Source organism: Bombina bombina, chromosome 4, assembly GCF_027579735.1.
Source record: "Bombina bombina isolate aBomBom1 chromosome 4, aBomBom1.pri, whole genome shotgun sequence".
In the NCBI taxonomy this organism is placed as follows: Eukaryota; Metazoa; Chordata; class Amphibia; order Anura; family Bombinatoridae; genus Bombina; species Bombina bombina.
The window spans coordinates 387,735,666-387,755,872 of NC_069502.1; the positions used below are offsets into that span (position 1 = coordinate 387,735,666).

Below are 20,207 nucleotides of genomic sequence, written 5' to 3' on the forward strand. Positions count from 1 at the left end.
TCGGTCGAATGACTGGATATGACAGTGAGGGGAGGAGCTATATAGCAGCTCTGCTGTGGGTGATCCTCTTGCAACTTCCTGTTGGGAAGGAGAATATCCCATAAGTAATGGATGATCCGTGGACTGGATACACTACAAGAGAAATAAATTTATCGGGTAAGCATAAATTATGTTTTTTCCAACTTTATACCATTTCATTATTGTCCATGAACAAGCACATTTCTCTAAAGCTGATCTTTTATTTTTCATCTGTTAATGTCCAAGAAATAGCTAGATTTATACCTGAACAAACAATATTATATCATAGATCTCTCATGTGTTTTTTTTTGTTTTATTTTTTAAATGAATGCTAGAGTTTGTACATATATCTCCTTTGCACATACGTGTGTGTGTGTATGTTTATATATATATATATGTGTGTGTGTGTTATGTCAGAAATCTTTTGCAAACATATTTACATGTCCCTAAATTCCTTTTTTTGTTCTAAACAATGTTGTCTTTCATATCTCTGTGTTTATTTATACCACTATATGTATATAGTGTAAATTTATTATGATTATGAGCAAGAATAAATGTGAATATAACATGTAATCAGGGTATCATATGTATTTATTTGCAATCAATGGATATTTTAAGAGCTGGGCCAGTTTTCTCTTTACACCTGTGTAACCCCTCCTGATTGCAGTCTAGTTTGAAACACCACCCCTGCACAGGTGTTATAAAATGGGCTGACATATAAGATGACATTTCTTAATGAAAATTAAATTCAAGAGAACGAAGAAGAACACTGAAAATAGCATGACAATAAAGAGGTGATTTTAATTTCTGCTGTATCAGACTCATGACAGTTTACTGTTGGGTAGACTATCCCTTTGAGCTATCAGCTTAAGATTATATTGAATCAAACATCATTCGATTTTTAAAATCTTTGTCTAAACACTGTGTGTCCTAATGTCATCAATGTTTAACTTTAATATTGGGCTGGGCGATATGGGCAAAAATGAAAATCGCGATTTTGGACCTAAAAAATTGTGATTTAATCGCGATTTTCTTATAAATAAACACCTTAATTTTTCAATAGCAAATAATTCAAGACAACAGAATCTTAATGGACATGTTTCTTAATGTCCAATACACTCTGGGAGCATGAAAATACTAACCACGTGTATGTGTGTGTATATATGTATGTATGTATGTGTATATATATATATATATATATATATATATATATATATATATATATATATATATATATATATGTGTGTGTGTGTGCTTGTATGTATGTGTATATATAAAACACGGAAGGGAACTGCACTCCAAGACCGGAGCAGGTACACATCTAGTGACTCAGCAACATCCCAGCCCTGGGTGCTAAATAGCACTCCAAAAAAGCTGTGATGTCACCAGAGACACAGGCAGTTAACCCCAGTCCGGAATGGGTGCAAGAAACATGGGGTATTACAAACAAAAAGTAATACAACACATAGAGACACCCAGCACTCACCAGCTAGCTCACAGCTAAGATAAAATCACAACTGGAAAAGTTAGTTACCGCATCTGGCCAAATGGGAAAAGCTCAGGCACCACGTCAAGGTCCTTTCCACTGCCCGAGTCCCTAACACAGCCACACCATGCGAGCTTACAAAGTCAAACAAACTGAGAACAAAGAAGGGGTGCACAGGTGGATGCAATCACCCAGAGAAATACAAAACACGGAAGGGAACTGCACTCCAAGACCGGACCAGGTACACATCTAGTGACTCAGCAACATCCCAGCCCTGGGTGCTAAATAGCACTCCAAAAAAGCTGTGATGTCACCAGAACCACAGGCAGTTAACCCCAGTCCGGAATGGGTGCAAGAAACATGGGGGATTACAAACAAAAAGTAATACAACACATAGAGACACCCAGCACTCACCAGCTAGCTCACAGCTAAGATAAAATCACAACTGGAAAAGTTAGTTACCGCATCTGGCCAAAGCTCAGGCACCACGTCAAGGTCCTTTCCACTGCCCGAGTCCCTAACACAGCCACACCATGCGAGCTTACAAAGTCAAACAAACTGAGAACAAAGAAGGGGTGCACAGGTGGATGCAATCACCCAGAGAAATACAAAACACGGAAGGGAACTGCACTCCAAGACCGGACCAGGTACACATCTAGTGACTCAGCAACATCCCAGCCCTGGGTGCTAAATAGCACTCCAAAAAAGCTGTGATGTCACCAGAGCCACAGGCAGTTAACCCCAGTCCGGAATGGGTGCCAGAAACAAGGGGGATTAAAAACAAAAAGTAATACAACACATAGACACCCAGCACTCACCAGCTAGCTCACAGCTAAGATAAAATCACAACTGGAAAGGTTAGTTACCGCATCTGGCCAAATGGGAAATGCTCAGGCACCATGTCAAGGTCCTTTCCACTGCCTGAGTCCCTAACACAGCCACACCATGCAAGCTTACAAAGCCAAACAAACTGAGAACAAAGAAGGGGTGCACAGGTGGATTTAATCACCCAGAGAAATACAAAACACGGAAGGGAACTGCACTCCAAGACCGGACCAGGTACACACACACCATCACATACACAGTTACACACATGTATGTGTGTGTATGTATGTGTGTGTGTGTATATATATATTTTATTTTTTTTTATTATTTTTTTTCTTCGTTTTTTAAACTTTTTATCTTAATTGAAAATGAGCCCTGCTCCTATCCAGGAATCCAATACAGGCATATATCGGTAGGGGTGGGGGGGCTGCTCCTTTCAGAAATGCTGTGCCTTGCTGATATCAAATGCATTGTAGATGCAGTTAACCCAGCAGTTAGATAGCAGAGGAGACTGCAGATTTAGCCTTTTTGGCAGCTGTGAGGTTAACTGCATCTGCTATGTATTTGAGCTGTTTCTCAGAGAGCAGGAGATTGTGTGGGAGGTTCCATAATGATTACATACCCTAAGTTTCAGACTGCAGATGTCCCTAGGGGGAAATATAAGTAAGTGGCTTTCCCTCCTCCTCACATCTCCTGCATGGGCTCTGCTTTTAGACGTCTATAGATTGATCGGCTGCTACTGAGATCACAATTTCAGAAAGTGAAATTAAAACAGCCATTTTACAAATGTGTGCTAAAAGCAACCACTAGATGGAGCTGGTTTGCAAGAAATCACATACAAATCAATGCAGTACAGCCACATCTGAGGATTTTATTTTTTAGCAAAAAATCGCGTACTCTCTTGGTTTTTAAATTGCGGTGATTAATCGTGGTTTTTAAATTGCGCTGATTAATCGTGGTTTTAAATTGCGTATGCGATTAATCGTGCAGCCCTACTTTAATACTAATCTCACATATACATACTTTCAAAGTATAATTCACAATGTAACAAATGGCACTTACAAGTATCGAGCAATTTAATTCATTAGTGATAGTATAAAATGTATATTTTAATTAGATTGGCTGATGTCATAAATCATGCATATCCCAATCAAAAGTGTTGAAAAACTTCACTAGTTTGTGGGTTGTTTATGAGTTTGCGTCACATTTGGTGCGAAAAGTGTTGCGTCAAATTTGGTGCAAAGTGGAGAGTGGGACTTGTATTACATGCGTTAAATATAGTGTAAATAGATTTATCCAAATAAGGAAGTTAGCTACATTATGTAATGTATTTTTTTTTTTCGTTTTTATCCCTATATCTACTAGTGCACCAAATTTGGTGCATTAATATTGTCCCCTTGCCTTGTAATGAGAGACAAAGATGTAACATAATCCATAAGTACTTTTATTATATAATATGCTTCATTCTCTTGCAGCATCGAACATAACCTTTCTGTGTTTTCAGACTCCCATTGATTTCTATGGCATTCATGGCCTCAAGGGTGGCGGTTTGAACGATAGGCATGCTGCGGTGGTATAGACGCGAGCGTACCTGTTGAATGTTTGATAAATTGGGAGGAGGGTCAAATAGAGTCGAATGTTAATTTGAAACATCTAGAATGACGCAAGCATCGATCTGCGTCGGATTGATGTTGAATGTTTGATAAATTGGGAAGAGGGTCAAATAGAGTTGAATGTGAATTTTAAACATCTGGAATGACGCAAGCATTGATCTGCATTGGATTGATATCGCAGGAAAATATTGCTTCACATATTTCAACATTTAACGATCTTGGCGCTTTGTTAATTACGGTGGATCAACTTTGCGTCTAATTTGATGCAAGATTCCAGTGTATTATCAGTTGAAGCTTTGATAAATCGGCCCCTTAGTGTCTATAAAGTATTCTAATTTCTATGAAGTAACAGGCACATGAACTAGTTTTTTTATTTATCTTTGTCTGCGTGTTCTGCTGAGAACATTTAGGGACAGATATAAAACAGGCAATACAATAGTTTGTGCAGATAAGGCTGTTTGTAAAATCTGTTAGACAATCGTATGTTTCACACATTCTCTGGACAGTCGCTTGTATTGCCTGTTTTTATGTGATATAATGAGAAAACTTAAGTTCAAACATGGTGGCTACTATTCAGTTTTAAAGTAAATAAAAGGGGGAAAATCCTATATAATAAAAGGCCAAGTATGTTTGTCCGATGAACTCATGCGCAGGAGAGACTGTGCAAGACAGACTGTGCAAGACAAACATACCTGACCTTAACCCGTTAACATCCAGCGCCGATGTACAGTAGAGACTGCGCGAGACTAGCACGAGGACAGCGCTGGTCGTTAAGCACTTAAGGACCTCTGCCGGGATCTCACTAAAAGTAGCAAGATTGCGCTATTTCTGCATGTCCCACGGATGGGGCAGTGCAAAAATAGTCTTGCAGAGGTCCCGAAGCAGAGAGGGACTCACTGTGCCCCTCTCTGCATTGGGCAGCAGTGGTGCCAATCGTTGGTGGCGTTGGAGGGTTAGGACTGGAGGGAGGGGAGTGGGCGGCCTATAGATAGAGGAGGGCGGGAGCGGGTGGGACTGCTACACTACCCTTTAAATTATTTGCACGCAAAAAATATATTTAACACATTTAACTGCTGCTCTTCCATATACAGGGAGTGCAGAATTATTAGGCAAGTTGTATTTTTGAGGATTAATTTTATTATTGAACAACAACCATGTTCTCAATGAACCCAAAAAACTCATTAATATCAAAGCTGAATAGTTTTGGAAGTAGTTTTTAGTTTGTTTTTAGTTATAGCTATTTTAGGGGGATATCTGTGTGTGCAGGTGACTATTACTGTGCATAATTATTAGGCAATTTAACAAAAAACAAATATATACCCATTTCAATTATTTATTTTTACCAGTGAAACCAATATAACATCTCAACATTCACAAATATACATTTCTGACATTCAAAAACAAAACAAAAACAAATCAGTGACCAATATAGCCACCTTTCTTTGCAAGGACACTCAAAAGCCTGCCATCCATGGATTCTGTCAGTGTTTTGATCTGTTCACCATCAACATTGCGTGTAGCAGCAACCACAGCCTCCCAGACACTGTTCAGAGAGGTGTACTGTTTTCCCTCCTTGTAAATCTCACATTTGATGATGGACCACAGGTTCTCAATGGGGTTCAGATCAGGTGAACAAGGAGGCCATGTCATTAGATTTTCTTCTTTTATACCCTTTCTTGCCAGCCACGCTGTGGAGTACTTGGACGCGTGTGATGGAGCATTGTCCTGCATGAAAATCATGTTTTTCTTGAAGGATGCAGACTTCTTCCTGTACCACTGCTTGAAAAAGGTGTCTTCCAGAAACTGGCAGTAGGACTGGGAGTTGAGCTTGACTCCATCCTCAACCCGAAAAGGCCCCACAAGCTCATCTTTGATGATACCAGCCCAAACCAGTACTCCACCTCCACCTTGCTGGCGTCTAAGTCGGACTGGAGCTCTCTGCCCTTTACCAATCCAGCCACGGGCCCATCCATCTGGCCCATCAAGACTCACTCTCATTTCATCAGTCCATAAAACCTTAGAAAAATCAGTCTTGAGATATTTCTTGGCCCAGTCTTGACGTTTCAGTTTGTGTGTCTTGTTCAGTGGTGGTCGTCTTTCAGCCTTTCTTACCTTGGCCATGTCTCTGAGTATTGCACACCTTGTGCTTTTGGGCACTCCAGTGATGTTGCAGCTCTGAAATATGGCCAAACTGGTGGCAAGTGGCATCTTGGCAGCTGCACACTTGACTTTTCTCAGTTCATGGGCAGTTATTTTGCGCCTTGGTTTTTCCACACGCTTCTTGCGACCCTGTTGACTATTTTGAATGAAACGCTTGATTGTTCGATGATCACGCTTCAGAAGCTTTGCAATTTTAAGAGTGCTGCATCCCTCTGCAAGATATCTCACTATTTTTGACTTTTCTGAGCCTGTCAAGTCCTTCTTTTGACCCATTTTGCCAAAGGAAAGGAAGTTGCCTAATAATTATGCACACCTGATATAGGGTGTTGATGTCATTAGACCACACCCCTTCTCATTACAGAGATGCACATCACCTAATATGCTTAATTGGTAGTAGGCTTTCGAGCCTATACAGCTTGGAGTAAGACAACATGCATAAAGAGGATGATGTGGTCAAAATACTCATTTGCCTAATAATTCTGCACTCCCTGTACATTGTAGAACATGAGTACAATCCACCTCTAATTTTAACCCATCACAAATGGAAACTGAAGTGAAAGTTTGCAATGGAATGCTCATGTTAAATACAAGTTAGCAGGATTTTTAAGCAAATAAGGAGCAAATCTGAATTAGAGTGCATCTTTAAACACATCTTTTAAAAAATGCATTTTATTTTTGTAATGTAAATTGTGGAGCATTTTTCCTCTTAATTAGCATATACCTCAATATAACTAATTTTAACATATTAAACAGTAAATGTTGACATCTGCAATATTAGTGTATGTGTGTGTCTGTGTGTGTGTGTGTGTGTATATATATATATATATATATATATATATATATATAAAAATATTTATTCAGCTTGGTTGCTCTCCAGAACTAACAAGGGCACTTAAAGGATAACTTAACACATCTAGTGAGCAAATAACAAGAGGCCTATGTGTGTAGCCACTAATCAACCCCTAGCCCCCAGTAGTGCATTGCTTTTCCTGGGCTTATCTAGATATGCTGTTCAAAAAGGATAACAAGAGAACAAAGTAAATTTGATGATCAAAGTAAATTGAAAAGTCACTTAAAATTGCATGTTCTATCTAAATTGTGAACATTTTCATGTTGAGATTTTCTACATTAGTCAACATAATGTGTAAGTGATTTGTCTTTCGGCTTCTATGTTGTAAATTGCAGGTTCTGAAATATGAACAGTACCTTGACAACTTACTGCTGCGATTTCTACTGAAGAAAGCTCTGACCAATCAAAGAATAGGACATTTCTTTTTCTGGCATTTAAAGTAAGTTGGGGAAAAACACAGAATATGTACATAGGTTCTGTAAAATACGGTGTGTATAATAAATTATTAAAGAGACATTAAACACTTAATAAATGCTAGTCAGAATGATACATTTAAAGAAAAGATTACTCTGTGAATAACATGTAGATGTGTTTTTTTAAAGTTTCATTAGCTGTTTAAATATTGACAAAATAAGTGTAACGTCTTAGTGTCTATAAAACAATGGGAGCTGCCATGTTTTAACTTAGGTTACCTACCTTCTCTGCTGTGCCCAATTAGGGACAGTTATAAATAGGTCACTAGAGTGTGCAGCCAATGGCTGTGTGGAATATAACAGTGTTCTGCACTTCCATTTCTAACAGGAACTAAAAAACTCACAATTTTAGAATGAAATAACAGGAAAAGGGGACAAAATAAATAGTGAAAGTATATTGTAGAGCTTTTTTATATATGGCAACATTTTATATGCAGACAACTTTAAATTATTTTTTTAATATATGAAGTTTAAATTGATTTTTAGTGCCTCCTTTGCAGCTATAATAGCTGCCACTCATCTGGAAAGCCTTTCCACAAAATGTTTAGTTCCTCTGCAGCTATAATTGCTGCCACTCTTCTTGGTAGCCTTTCCACAAGATTTTTAGTTCCTCCTTTGCAGCTATAATAGCTGTCGCTCTTCTAAGGAGCCTTTCCACAAGATTTTGGAGGGTGTCTGTGCCCATTCAACCAAAATAAGTATGATGTCAGACACTGATGTTATGATAGAAGGTCTGGCTCACAATCAGTTTTCCAATTTATCCCAAAGGTATTCAACGGATAGGAAAGTCAAAATTTAACTTGCATGATTCAGATAGAGCTTGTCATTTTAAGACACTTTTAACCCCTTAATGACCGGACCATTTTTCAATTTTCTTACCCTTAATGACAATGGCTATTTTTACATTTCTGCGGTGTTTGTGTTTAGCTGTAATTTTCCTCTTACTCATTTACTGTACCCACACATATTATATACCATTTTTCTCGCCATTAAATGGACTTTCTAAAGATACCATTATTTTCATCATATCTTATAATTTACTATAAAAAAAAAATAAAATATGAGGAAAAAATTGAAAAAAACACACTTTTTCTAACTTTGACCCCCAAAATCTGTTACACATCTACAATCACCAAAAAACACCCATGCTAAATAGTTTCTAAATTTTGTCCTGAGTTTAGAAATACCCAATGTTTACATGTTCTTTACTTTTTTTGCAAGTTATAGGGCCATAAATACAAGTAGCACTTTGCTATTTCCAAACAACTTTTTTTCAAAATTAGCGCTAGTTACATTGGAACCCTGATATCTGTCAGGAATACCTGAATATCCCTTGACATGTATATATTTTTTTTTAGAAGACAACCCAAAGTATTGATCTAGGCCCATTTTGGTATATTTCATGCCACCATTTCACCGCCAAATGTCATCAAATAAAAAAATAAGTTCACTTTTTCACAAATTTTGTCACAAACTTTAGGTTTCCCACTGAAATTATTTACAAACAGCTTGTGCAATTAAGGCACAAATGGTTGTAAATGCTTCTTTGGGATCCCCTTTGTTCAGAAATAGCAGACTTATATGGCTTTGGCATTGCTTTTTGGTAATTAGAAGGCCACTAAATGCTGCTGCGCACCACACGTAAATTATGCCCAGCAGTGAAGGGGTTAATTAGGTAGGTTGTAGGGAGCTTGCAGGGTTAATTTTAGCTTTAGGGTAGAGATCAGCCTCCCACCTGACACATCCCACCCCCTGATCCCTCCCAAACAGTTCTCTTCCCTCCCCCACCCCACAATTGTCCCCGCCATCTTAAGTACTGGCAGAAAGTCTGCCAGTACTAAATAAAAGGAGTTTTTCTTTTTTTTAATAAAAAAAATTAAAATGTTTTAGCTGTGATGGACTCCTGCCTTAGCCCCAACCTCCATGATCCCCCCCCCCAGCTCTCTAACCCTCTCCCCTACCTAATTGCCGCCATCTTGGGTACTGGCAGCTGTCTGCCAGTACCCAATTTGCCCCCAAAACAAGTGTTTTTTTTTTGCAATTTATTGCCAGTTTACATTTTTCTGTAGTGTAGCAGCCCCCCACAATACCCCAACCCCCTCCCCCTCCCAGATCCTTATATATTTATTTATATTTTACTTTTATCCCCCCTTCCTTTCTCATTGGTGGCAGTGGGCATGTAATCGGGCGCGCACGCGCGCCCCCCGCGCGCCCCCCCGCGCGCCCCCGCACGCTCCCGGCACCCGGCGTGCACATAGCACTTACAGGAACCGGATGCCGGGTAGCGATGGGCCGCCCACCCGCCTCCCTGATGTGCTCCCACCCACCAACGAACCGGCACCATCGCTACCGGTGCAGAGAGGGCCACAGAGTGGCTCTCTCTGCATCGGAGTCTTCTAAATGGTATTGCAGGATGCCTCCATATGGAGGCATCACTGCAATACCCTGAGAGCTGCTGGAAGCGATTGCGATCGCTTCCAGCACTCTCTTAGACAAGTGACGTACCAGGTACGTCCATTGTCACTAACTGCAAGTTTTTGCAGGACGTACCTGGTACGTCACTTGTCATTAAGGGGTTAAATTCACTGCTATTTTCAAATGTGCTTCGTTCTCTTAGTATCCCTTGTTAAAAAATGAATATGCACATATCATACACTAGTGGGAGCTGCTGCTAATTGGTTTCTGCATACAGTTGTCTCTTGTGATTGGCTAAATAGATATTTTCAGCTTCCTGTCGGTAGTGCAATGCTGTCCCTTCAGCAATGGATAACAAGAGAATGAAGAAAATGTGATAATAGAATTAAATTGGAAAGTTTTTTTTTAAATTTGCATGTTCGTTCTGGATCATAAAAGAAAATTTTGGGGTTTACTATCCCTTTCAGTGGTGTTGAGTTAAGGGCTGTGTGCAAGGTACTCATGTTCCTCCGCACCAAACTTGCCAGAACATGTATGCATGGGCCTTGCTTTGTGTACAAGAACCAAAACGTATGTAGTGAGACGGCAACCTCTTAGGTTTGCGCACGTAAGACAGGGACTCTGCAATAATCCCTTGGAATCCACAACAAACAACGAATGTCCACAGCGCTTCTTAGTTTGTCTCAAGTGTCTTTATTACACAGACATTCACAATGACAAGCTTAATTTTCAATTTTCAATTTTTAAAGGAAAACTGCCCAATCATATTCTCTGTTCATGCCTTTTGGCACTAAACTTTCTAATTCCCTAATCCAGAACATCTATTTTTGCTTTAACAGCTTTTCTCTATTGCTACCATTTCTTTGGGGGCCTACACTATCAATAATCTGCCATCTGAGTTGACTGATTTGGTGTCCATATTTTAAAAAATAGTGAGATACTGGTGCTTCTGTGTTGTTGTTTCTAATGTTGGACCTATGTTGTGACATCCTATCACGGGCCATGCGTATAGATTCACCTATGTAAATAAGCGAGCATGGATATTTTATTAAGTAGACTATATGTGTAGACATCTCCAACCTTGTTAAATATATCAGGAATAACACTTACAGAGGAGGAGGATAACCTATTAGAGAAAGGGCTGTCATTTTGTCCCTATACTGACACTAACTTTTTTGAGTTAGAAAAGGACTTACAAAAATTCTACAGGAACTTAAAACTGAAACTTTGGTTTAATCAAAAAGAAGGCATTGATATGCAATCTGGTAATGGAAGTCACATTAAGGACATGGGCTGGGTACTAAAACAATTTAATTTGAGAAATAAAAGTACATTTAAGCCTGCAATAATGAACCATAGTTTGAATACCTTTATGGATTTGGTTAATAATTATATCAATGTATTGAGAAAAAACAACATAAGGAAACATAATGTAACATACAATCTTAACAAAAAAAGAGTATGAGGCTATTATAACACTAAAAGACAAATCAGATAAGATCATAATAAAGAAAGCCGATAAGAATTTTTCACTCTTTTATAAGCTGTTAAAGCAAAAAGAGATGTTCTGGATTAGGGAATTAGAAAGTTTAGTGCCAAAAGGCATGAACAGAGAATATGATTGGGCAGTTTTCCTTTAAAAATTAAAAATTGAAAATTAAGCTTGTCATTGTGAATGTCTGTGTAATAGACACTTGAGACAAACTAAGAAGCGCTGTGGACATTCGTTGTTTGTTGTGTACAAGAACAGTCGGCCTTCCCCAAATTGTTACCACAAACTTGTAAGCACCCAATTGTCTAAAATGTATTTATATCCTGTAGCATTAAGATGACCTTTCAATGAATCTAAGGGGCTTAGCCTAAAAACCCAAGGAACATGATTCTCTGAACTTTCTCTTCTTTGGCCTTGTAACCCCTATTTAGCCCTTTTAAAATGTAATTTTCTTTCATATAGGTGGCAAGAGTCCACAAGCTAGTTATTGATGGGATATACATTCCTACCAAGAGGGGGGAAAGTTTCCCAAACCTCAAATGCCTATAAATACACCCCCACCTCACTCATACCTCAGTTTTCAAAACTTTACCTCCTTCGGAGGTGGTGAAGCATGATGTGCTTGATTTCTTCTTTGAAAGGCGCTTCTAAGCATATTGAAGCCCAGTTCCTCTCTAAGTGCAGTGTTTTTCTGAGGGATGGGAGTATTGCCTGATGATACCATGTTTTTGCCTACGAGAAATCGGTCACGGGGATTCATCTGCTGCCTCCTTTTATAGATCGACAATATACTCTTGTACCATTACCTCTACTGATATCTGTTACAGTACTGGTTTGGCTGTCTGCTATATGTGGATGGGTGTCTCACGGTAAGTATTCTTTTATTATATAAGACTCTCAGCTATGGATTGGGCACTTTTTAAGTAAAGTTGTTATATATTGTTTGTATACATACCTTGAGTCAGTAATTCGGTGCTCTTTTTTTTTAGTGACTTTATTTGGTGGCTAAATAATTGTCAAGGTTGGTGGAGTCTGTGAAACATACAGGTTTTTTTGAGGTAGTAATTTATTTCTAAATTAGGATGCTACGTATAATGTTAGTCTCATGGAATGTTGATTATCACCTTTTATGTAGTATATTTAAAGTGTCCCTAAACCTAAAAATAATGTTATATAATTCTGCACATAGTGCAGAATTATATAACATTATTTTAGTGCTATAGTTATAAAAGCCTTTTTTCCCTTTTAATATTTAAAAAATATGCCGCTTTTACAGACCCGCTCTCTGCTGAGCGGATCTGTTTTTTCTCTTAAGTGTAGTCAGTCCACGGGTCATCCATTACTTATGGAATATATCTCTTCCTAACAGGAAGCTGCAAGAGGATCACCCAAGCAGAGCTGCTATATAGCTCCTCCCCTCACATGTCATATTCAGTCATTCTCTTGCAGCCTAACTAAAGATAGGTCGCTGTGAGAGGTCTGTGGTGTTTTTTAACTTAGTTTATTTCTTCAATCAAAAGTTTGTTATTTTAAATGGCACCGGAGTGTGCTGTTTGTTCTCAGGCAGCATTAGAAGAAGAATCTGCCTGCGTTTTCTATGATCTTAGCAGACGTAACTAAGATCCACTGGCTGTTCTCATCTGAGGAGTGAGGTAACTTCAGAAAAGGGGAATAGCATGCAGGGGCCCCCCTGCAAACCAGGTATGTGCAGTAAATTATTTTTCTGAGGAATGGAATTGACTGAGAAAATACTGCTGATACCAATGTAACGTAAGTTTAGCCTTAAATGCAGTGATAGCGACTGGTATTAGGCTGATGAGTGTGTGTACACTGAATGTATTTTTCTAAGGAATGGAATTGACTCTGAAAATACTGTTAAAGGGACACTGTAACCAAATTTTTTCTTTTGTAATTCAGATAGAGCATGCAATTTTAAGCAACTTTCTAATTTACTCCTATTATCAATTTTTCTTCGTTCTCTTGCTATCATTATTTGAAAAAGAAGGCATCTAAGCTTTTTTGGGGTTTCAGTACTCTGGACAGCACTTTTTTATTGGTGGATGAATTTATCCACCAATCAGCAAGGACAACCCAGGTTGTTCACCAAAAATGGGCCGGCATCTAAACTTACATTCTTGCATTTCAAATAAAGATACCAAGAGAATGAAGAAAATTTGATAATAGGAGTAAATTAGAAAGTTGCTTAAAATGTCATGCTCAGTCTGAATCAAGAAAGAAAATTTTTGGGTACAGTGTCCCTTTAATACTGAAATAATGTATGAGCCTTAACTGCAGTAAAAGCGACTGGTAGCAGGCTTATTAATAACACTTCATAACTTTTCAAATGTATGTTTAAAACGTTTACTGGCATGTTAATTGTTTTTTGTGAGGTACTTGGTGATAAAACTTATTGGGGCATGATTTTTACCACATGGCCATCTTTGTTTTCTGCATAGAAACAGTTATCTGAGCTTCCCCACTGTTGTAATATGAGTGGGAGGGGCCTATTTTAGCGCTTTTTTGCGCAGTAAAAATTCAGTCACAATCTGTCTACTTCATCCTCCATGATCCAGATCGTCTCTAGAGAGCTCAGGGGTCTTCAAAATTCATTTTGAGGGAGGTAATCAGTCACAGCAGACCTGTGACAGTGTGTTTTGACTGTGATAAAAACGTTAATTATTAAATTGTTATCCGTTTTTGGGTATTAAGGGGTTAATCATCCATTTGCTGGTGGGTGCAATCCTTTGCTAACTTAATACATTTACTGTGAAAAATTGGTTGCTATAACTATTTTGGTTCATTGTTATTTCAACTGTGATAGCTTTTTGTGCTTTTTAAAGGCACAGTAGCGTTTTTTATATTGCTTGTAAATTTATTTAGAAAAGTATTTCCAAGCTTGCTAGTCTCATTGCTAGTCTGTTTAAACATGTCTGACACAGATGAATCTCTTTGTTCACTATGTTTAAAGGCCAATGTGGAGCCCAATAGAAATTTGTGTACTAATTGCATTGATGTTACTTTAAATAAAAGTCAATCTTTACATGTAAAGAAATTATCACCAGACAACGAGGGGGAAGTTATGCCGACTAACTCTCCTCACGTGTCGGTACCTTCGCCTCCCGCTCAGGAGGTGCGTGATTTTGTGGCGCCAAGTACATCAGGGAGGCCCTTACAAATCACTTTGCAAGACATGGCTACTGTTATGACAGAAGTATTATCTAAATTGCCAGAATTAAGAGGCAAGCGCGATAGCTCTGGGTTAAGGACAGAGCGCGCGAATGAGGTGAGAGCCATGTCAGATACTGCGTCACAGTTTGCAGAACATGAAGACGGAGAGCTTCATTCTGTGGGTGACGGATCTGATCCAGGGAGACTGGATTCAGAGATTTCTAATTTTAAATTTAAGCTTGAGAACCTCCGCATATTGCTAGGGGAGGTATTAGCGGCTCTGAATGATTGTAACACGGTTGCAATTCCAGAAAAATTATGTAGGTTAGATAGATACTATGCGGTACCGGTGTGTACTGACGTGTTTCCTATACCTAAAAGGCTTACAGAGATTATAGCAAGGAGTGGGTTAGACCCGGTGTGCCTTTTTCCCCTCCTCCCATATTTAGGAAAATGTTTCCTATAGACGCCACCACACGAGACTTATGGCAGACGGTGCCTAAGGTGGAGGGAGCAGTTTCTACTTTAGCTAAGCGTACCACTATCCCGGTGGAGGATAGTTGTGCCTTTTCAGATCCAATGGATAAGAAATTAGAGGGTTACCTTAAGAAAATGTTTGTTCAACAAGGTTTTATCTTACAGCCCCTTGCATGCATTGCACCTGTCACTGCTGCGGCGGCATTCTGGTTTGAGTCTCTGGAAGAGGCCATTCGCACAGCTCCATTGGATGAAATTATGAACAAGCTTAAAGCACTTAAGCTAGCTAACGCATTTGTTTCTGATGCCGTTGTACATTTAACCAAACTTACGGCTAAGAACTCCGGATTCGCCATCCAAGCGCGCAGAGCGATATGGCTTAAATCCTGGTCAGCTGACGTGACTTCTAAATCTTAATTGCTTAATATTCCTTTCAAAGGGCAGACCTTATTCGGGCCCGGCTTGAAAGAAATTATAGCTGACATTACGGGAGGTAAGGGCCATGCTCTACCTCAGGACAGGGCCAAATCAAAGGCCAAACAGTCTAATTTTCGTGCCTTTCGTAACTTCAAGGCAGGAGCAGCATCAACTTCCTCCGCTCCAAAACAGGAAGGAGCTGTTGTTCGTTACAGGCAGGGCTGGAAAGTTAACCAGTCCTGGAACAAGGGCAAGCAGGCCAAGAAACCTGCTGCTGCCCCTAAGACAGCATGAAGAGAGGGCCCCCTATCCGGAAACGGATCTAGTGGGGGGCAGACTTTCTCTCTTCGCCCAGGCTTGGGCAAGAGATGTCCAGGATCCCTGGGCGTTGGAGATCATATCTCAGGGATATCTCCTGGACTTCAAAACTTCTCCTCCACGAGGGAGATTTCATCTTTCAAGGTTATCAGCAAACCAAATAAAGAAAGAGGCGTTTCTAAGCTGTGTACAAGACCTCTTACTAATGGGGGTGATCCACCCAGTTCCGCAGACGGAACACGGGCAAGGATTCTATTCAAATCTATTTGTGGTTCCCAAGAAAGAGGGAACCTTCAGACCAATCTTGGACTTAAAAATCCTAAACAAATTCCTAAGAGTTCCATCATTCAAAATGGAAACTATTCGAACCATCCTTCCCATGATCCAAGAGGGTCAGTACATGACCACAGTGGACTTAAAGGATGCCTACCTTCACATACCGATTCACAAGGATCATTATCGGTACCTAAGATTTGCTTTCCTAGACAGGCATTACCAGTTTGTAGCTCTTCCCTTCGGATTAGCTACGGCTCCAAGAATCTTTACAAAAGTTCTGGGCTCACTTCTGGCGGTACTAAGACCGCGAGGCATAGCGGTGACTCCGTACCTAGACGACATTCTGATACAAGCGTCGTTTTCAAACTGCCAAGTCTCATACAGAGATAGTTCTGGCATTTCTGAGGTCGCATGGGTGGAAGGTGAACGTGGAAAAGAGTTCTCTATTACCACTTACAAGGGTTCCCTTTCTAGGGACTCTTATAGATTCTGTAGAGATGAAAATTTACCTGACAGAGGCCAGGTTATCAAAACTTCTAAATGCTTGCCGTGTCCATTCCATTCCACACCCGTCAGTAGCTCAGTGCATGGAAGTAATCGGCTTAATGGTAGCGGCAATGGACATAGTACCATTTGTGCGCCTGCATCTCAGACCGCTGCAATTGTGCATGCTAAGTCAGTGGAACGGGGATTACTCAGATTTGTCCCCCCTACTAAATCTGGATCAAGAGACCAGAGATTCTCTTCTATGGTGGCTTTCTCGGCCACATCTGTCCAAGGGGATGACCTTTCGCAGGCCAGATTGGACGATTGTAACAACAGACGCCAGCCTTCTAGGCTGGGGCGCAGTCTGGAACTCCCTGAAGGCTCAGGGATTATGGACTCAGGAGGAGAAACTCCTCCCAATAAATATTCTGGAATTAAGAGCAATATTCAATGCTCTCCTAGCTTGGCCTCAGTTAGCAACTCTGAGGTTCATCAGATTTCAGTCGGACAACATCACGACTGTGGCTTACATCAACCATTAAGGGGGAACCAGAAGTTCCCTAGCGATGTTGGAAGTCTCAAAGATAATTCGCTGGGCAGAGTCTCACTCTTGCCACCTGTCAGCGATTTACATCCCAGGCGTGGAGAACTGGGAGGCGGATTTTCTAAGTCGCCAGACTTTTCATCCGGGGGAGTGGGAACTTCATCCGGAGGTCTTTGCTCAACTGATTCGTCGTTGGGGCAAACCAGATCTGGATCTCATGGCGTCTCGCCAGAACGCCAAGCTTCCTTGTTACGGATCCAGGTCCAGGGACCCGGGAGCGGTGCTGATAGATGCTCTGACAGCCCCTTGGGTCTTCAACATGGCTTATGTGTTTCCACCATTTCCGATGCTTCCTCGTTTGATTGCCAAGATCAAACAGGAGAGAGCTTCAGTGATTCTGATAGCGCCTGCGTGGCCACGCAGGACCTGGTATGCAGACCTAGTGGACATGTCGTCCTGTCCACCGTGGTCTCTGCCTCTGAGACAGGACCTTCTAATTCAGGGTCCTTTCAAACATCAAAATCTAATTTCTCTGAGGCTGACTGCATGGAGATTGAATGCTTGATTCTATCAAAGCGTGGCTTCTCGGAGTCGGTTATTGATACCTTAATACAGGCTTGGAAGCCTGTTACCAGAAAAATTTACCATAAGATATGGCGTAAATATTTATATTGGTGCGAATCCAAGTGTTACTCATGGAGTAAGGTTAGGATTCCTAGGATATTGTCCTTTCTACAAGAGGGTTTAGAAAAGGGCTTATCTGCTAGTTCGTTAAAGGGACAGATTTCTGCTCTGTCTATTCTTCTACACAAACGTCTGGCTGAAGTTCTAGACGTTCAGGCTTTTTGTCAGGCTTTAGCTAGGATTAAGCCTGTGTTTAAGACTGTTGCTCCGCCGTGGAGCTTAAACTTAGTTCTTAACGTTCTTCAAGGCGTTCCATTTGAACCCCTTCATTCCATTGATATCAAGCTGTTATCCTGGAAGGTTCTGTTTTTGATGGCTATTTCCTCGGCTCGAAGAGTCTCTGAGTTATCTGCCTTACATTGTGATTCTCCTTATCTGATTTTTCATTCAGACAAGGTAGTTCTGCGTACTAAACCTGGGTTCTTACCTAAGGTAGTTACTAACAGGAATATCAATCAAGAGATTGTTGTTCCATCACTGTGTCCTAACCCTTCTTCAAAGAAGGAACGTCTTTTGCATAATCTGGACGTAGTCCGTGCCCTGAAGTTCTATTTGCAGGCAACTAAAGATTTCTTTCATGTAATTAACAAGAGTCCATGAGCTAGTGACGTATGGGATATACATTCCTACCAGGAGGGGCAAAGTTTCCCAAACCTTAAAATGCCTATAAATACACCCCTCACCACACCCACAAATCAGTTTTACAAACTTTGCCTCCAAGGGAGGTGGTGAAGTAAGTTTGTGCTAGATTCTACGTTGATATGCGCTCCGCAGTAAGTTGGAGCCCGGTTTTCCTCTCAGCGTGCAGTGAATGTCAGAGGGATGTGAGGAGAGTATTGCCTATTGAATGCAGTGATCTCCTTCTACGGGGTCTATTTCATAAGGTTCTCTGTTATCGGTCGTAGAGATTCATCTCTTACCTCCCTTTTCAGATCGACGATATACTCTTATATTTACCATTTCCTCTACTGATTCTCGTTTCAGTACTGGTTTGGCTTTCTACAAACATGTAGATGAGTGTCCTGGGGTAAGTAAGTCTTATTTTCTGTGACACTCTAAGCTATGGTTGGGCACTTTATTTATAAAGTTCTAAATATATGTATTCAAACATTTATTTGCCTTGACTCAGAATGTTCAACTTTCCTTATTTCCAGACAGTCAGTTTCATATTTGGGATTATGCTTTAAATTATCATATTTTTTCTTACCTCAAAAATTTGACTTTTTTCCCTGTGGGCTGTTAGGCTCGCGGGGGCTGAAAATGCTTCATTTTATTGTGTCATTCTTGGCGCGGACTTTTTTGGCGCAAAAATTCTTTTCCGTTTCCGGCGTCATACGTGTCGCCGGAAGTTGCGTCATTTTTGACGTTATTTTGCGCCAAAAATGTCGGCGTTCCGGATGTGGCGTCATTTTTGGCGCCAAAAGCATTTAGGCGCCAAATAATGTGGGCGTCTTATTTGGCGCCAAAAAATATGGGCGTCGCTTTTGTCTCCACATTATTTCAGTCTCATTTTTCATTTGCTTCTGGTTGCTAGAAGCTTGATGTTTGGCATTTTTTTCCCATTCCTGAAACTGTCTTATAAGGAATTTGATCTATTTTGCTTTATATGTTGTTTTTTCTCTTACATATTGCAAGATGTCTCACGTTGCATCTGAGCCAGAAGATACTACAGGAAAACCACTGCCTGCTGGATCTACCAAAGCTAAGTGTATCTGCTGTAAACTTTTGGTAGCTATTCCTCCAGCTGTTGTTTGTAATAATTGTCATGACAAACTTGTTAAAGCAGATAATATTTCCTTTAGTGATGTACCATTGCCTGTTGCAGTTCCCTCAACATCTAAGGTGCAGAATGTTCCTGATAACATAAGAGATTTTGTTTCTGAATCCATAAAGAAGGCTTTGTCTGTTATTTCTCCTTCTAGTAAACGTAAAAAGTCTTTTAAATCTTCTCTCTCTACAGATGAATTTTTAAATGAACACCATCATTCTGATTCTTTGGACTCTTCTGGTTCAGAGGATTCTGTCTCAGAGATTGATGCTGATAAATCTTCATATTTATTTAAGATGGAATTTATTCGCTCTTTACTTAAAGAAGTACTAATTGCTTTAGAAATAGAGGATTCTAGTCCTCTTGATACTAATTCTATACGTTTGGATAAGGTTTTTAAAGCTCCTGCGGTTATTCCAGAAGTCTTTCCTGTTCCTAATGCTATTTCTGCAGTAATTGCTAAGGAATGGGATAAATTGGGTAATTCATTTACTCCTTCTAAACGTTTTAAGCAATTATATCCTGTTCCGCCTGACAGGTTAGAATTTTGGGACAAAATCCCTAAAGTTGATGGGGCTATTTCTACCCTTGCTAAACGTACTACCATTCCTACGTCAGATGGTACCTCGTTTAAAGATCCTTTAGATAGAAAAATTGAATCTTTTCTAAGAAAAGCTTATCTATGTTCAGGTAATCTTCTTAGACCTGCTATATCATTGGCTGATGTTGCTGCAGCT

General features: G+C 40.0%; 1 protein-coding gene across 1 annotated transcript in view; it reads left to right on the top strand.

Annotated features, from left to right (window-relative positions):
- PIK3CA (phosphatidylinositol-4,5-bisphosphate 3-kinase catalytic subunit alpha) overlaps nucleotides 1-20,207 on the top strand; it is a 369,462-nt gene that overhangs the window by 271,629 nt on the left and 77,626 nt on the right. Inside the window, exon 17 of the mRNA XM_053710159.1 lies at nucleotides 7,288-7,391. Within this exon, the coding sequence (XP_053566134.1) occupies nucleotides 7,288-7,391 (104 nt within the window). The remainder of the gene's footprint in view (nucleotides 1-7,287; nucleotides 7,392-20,207) is intronic.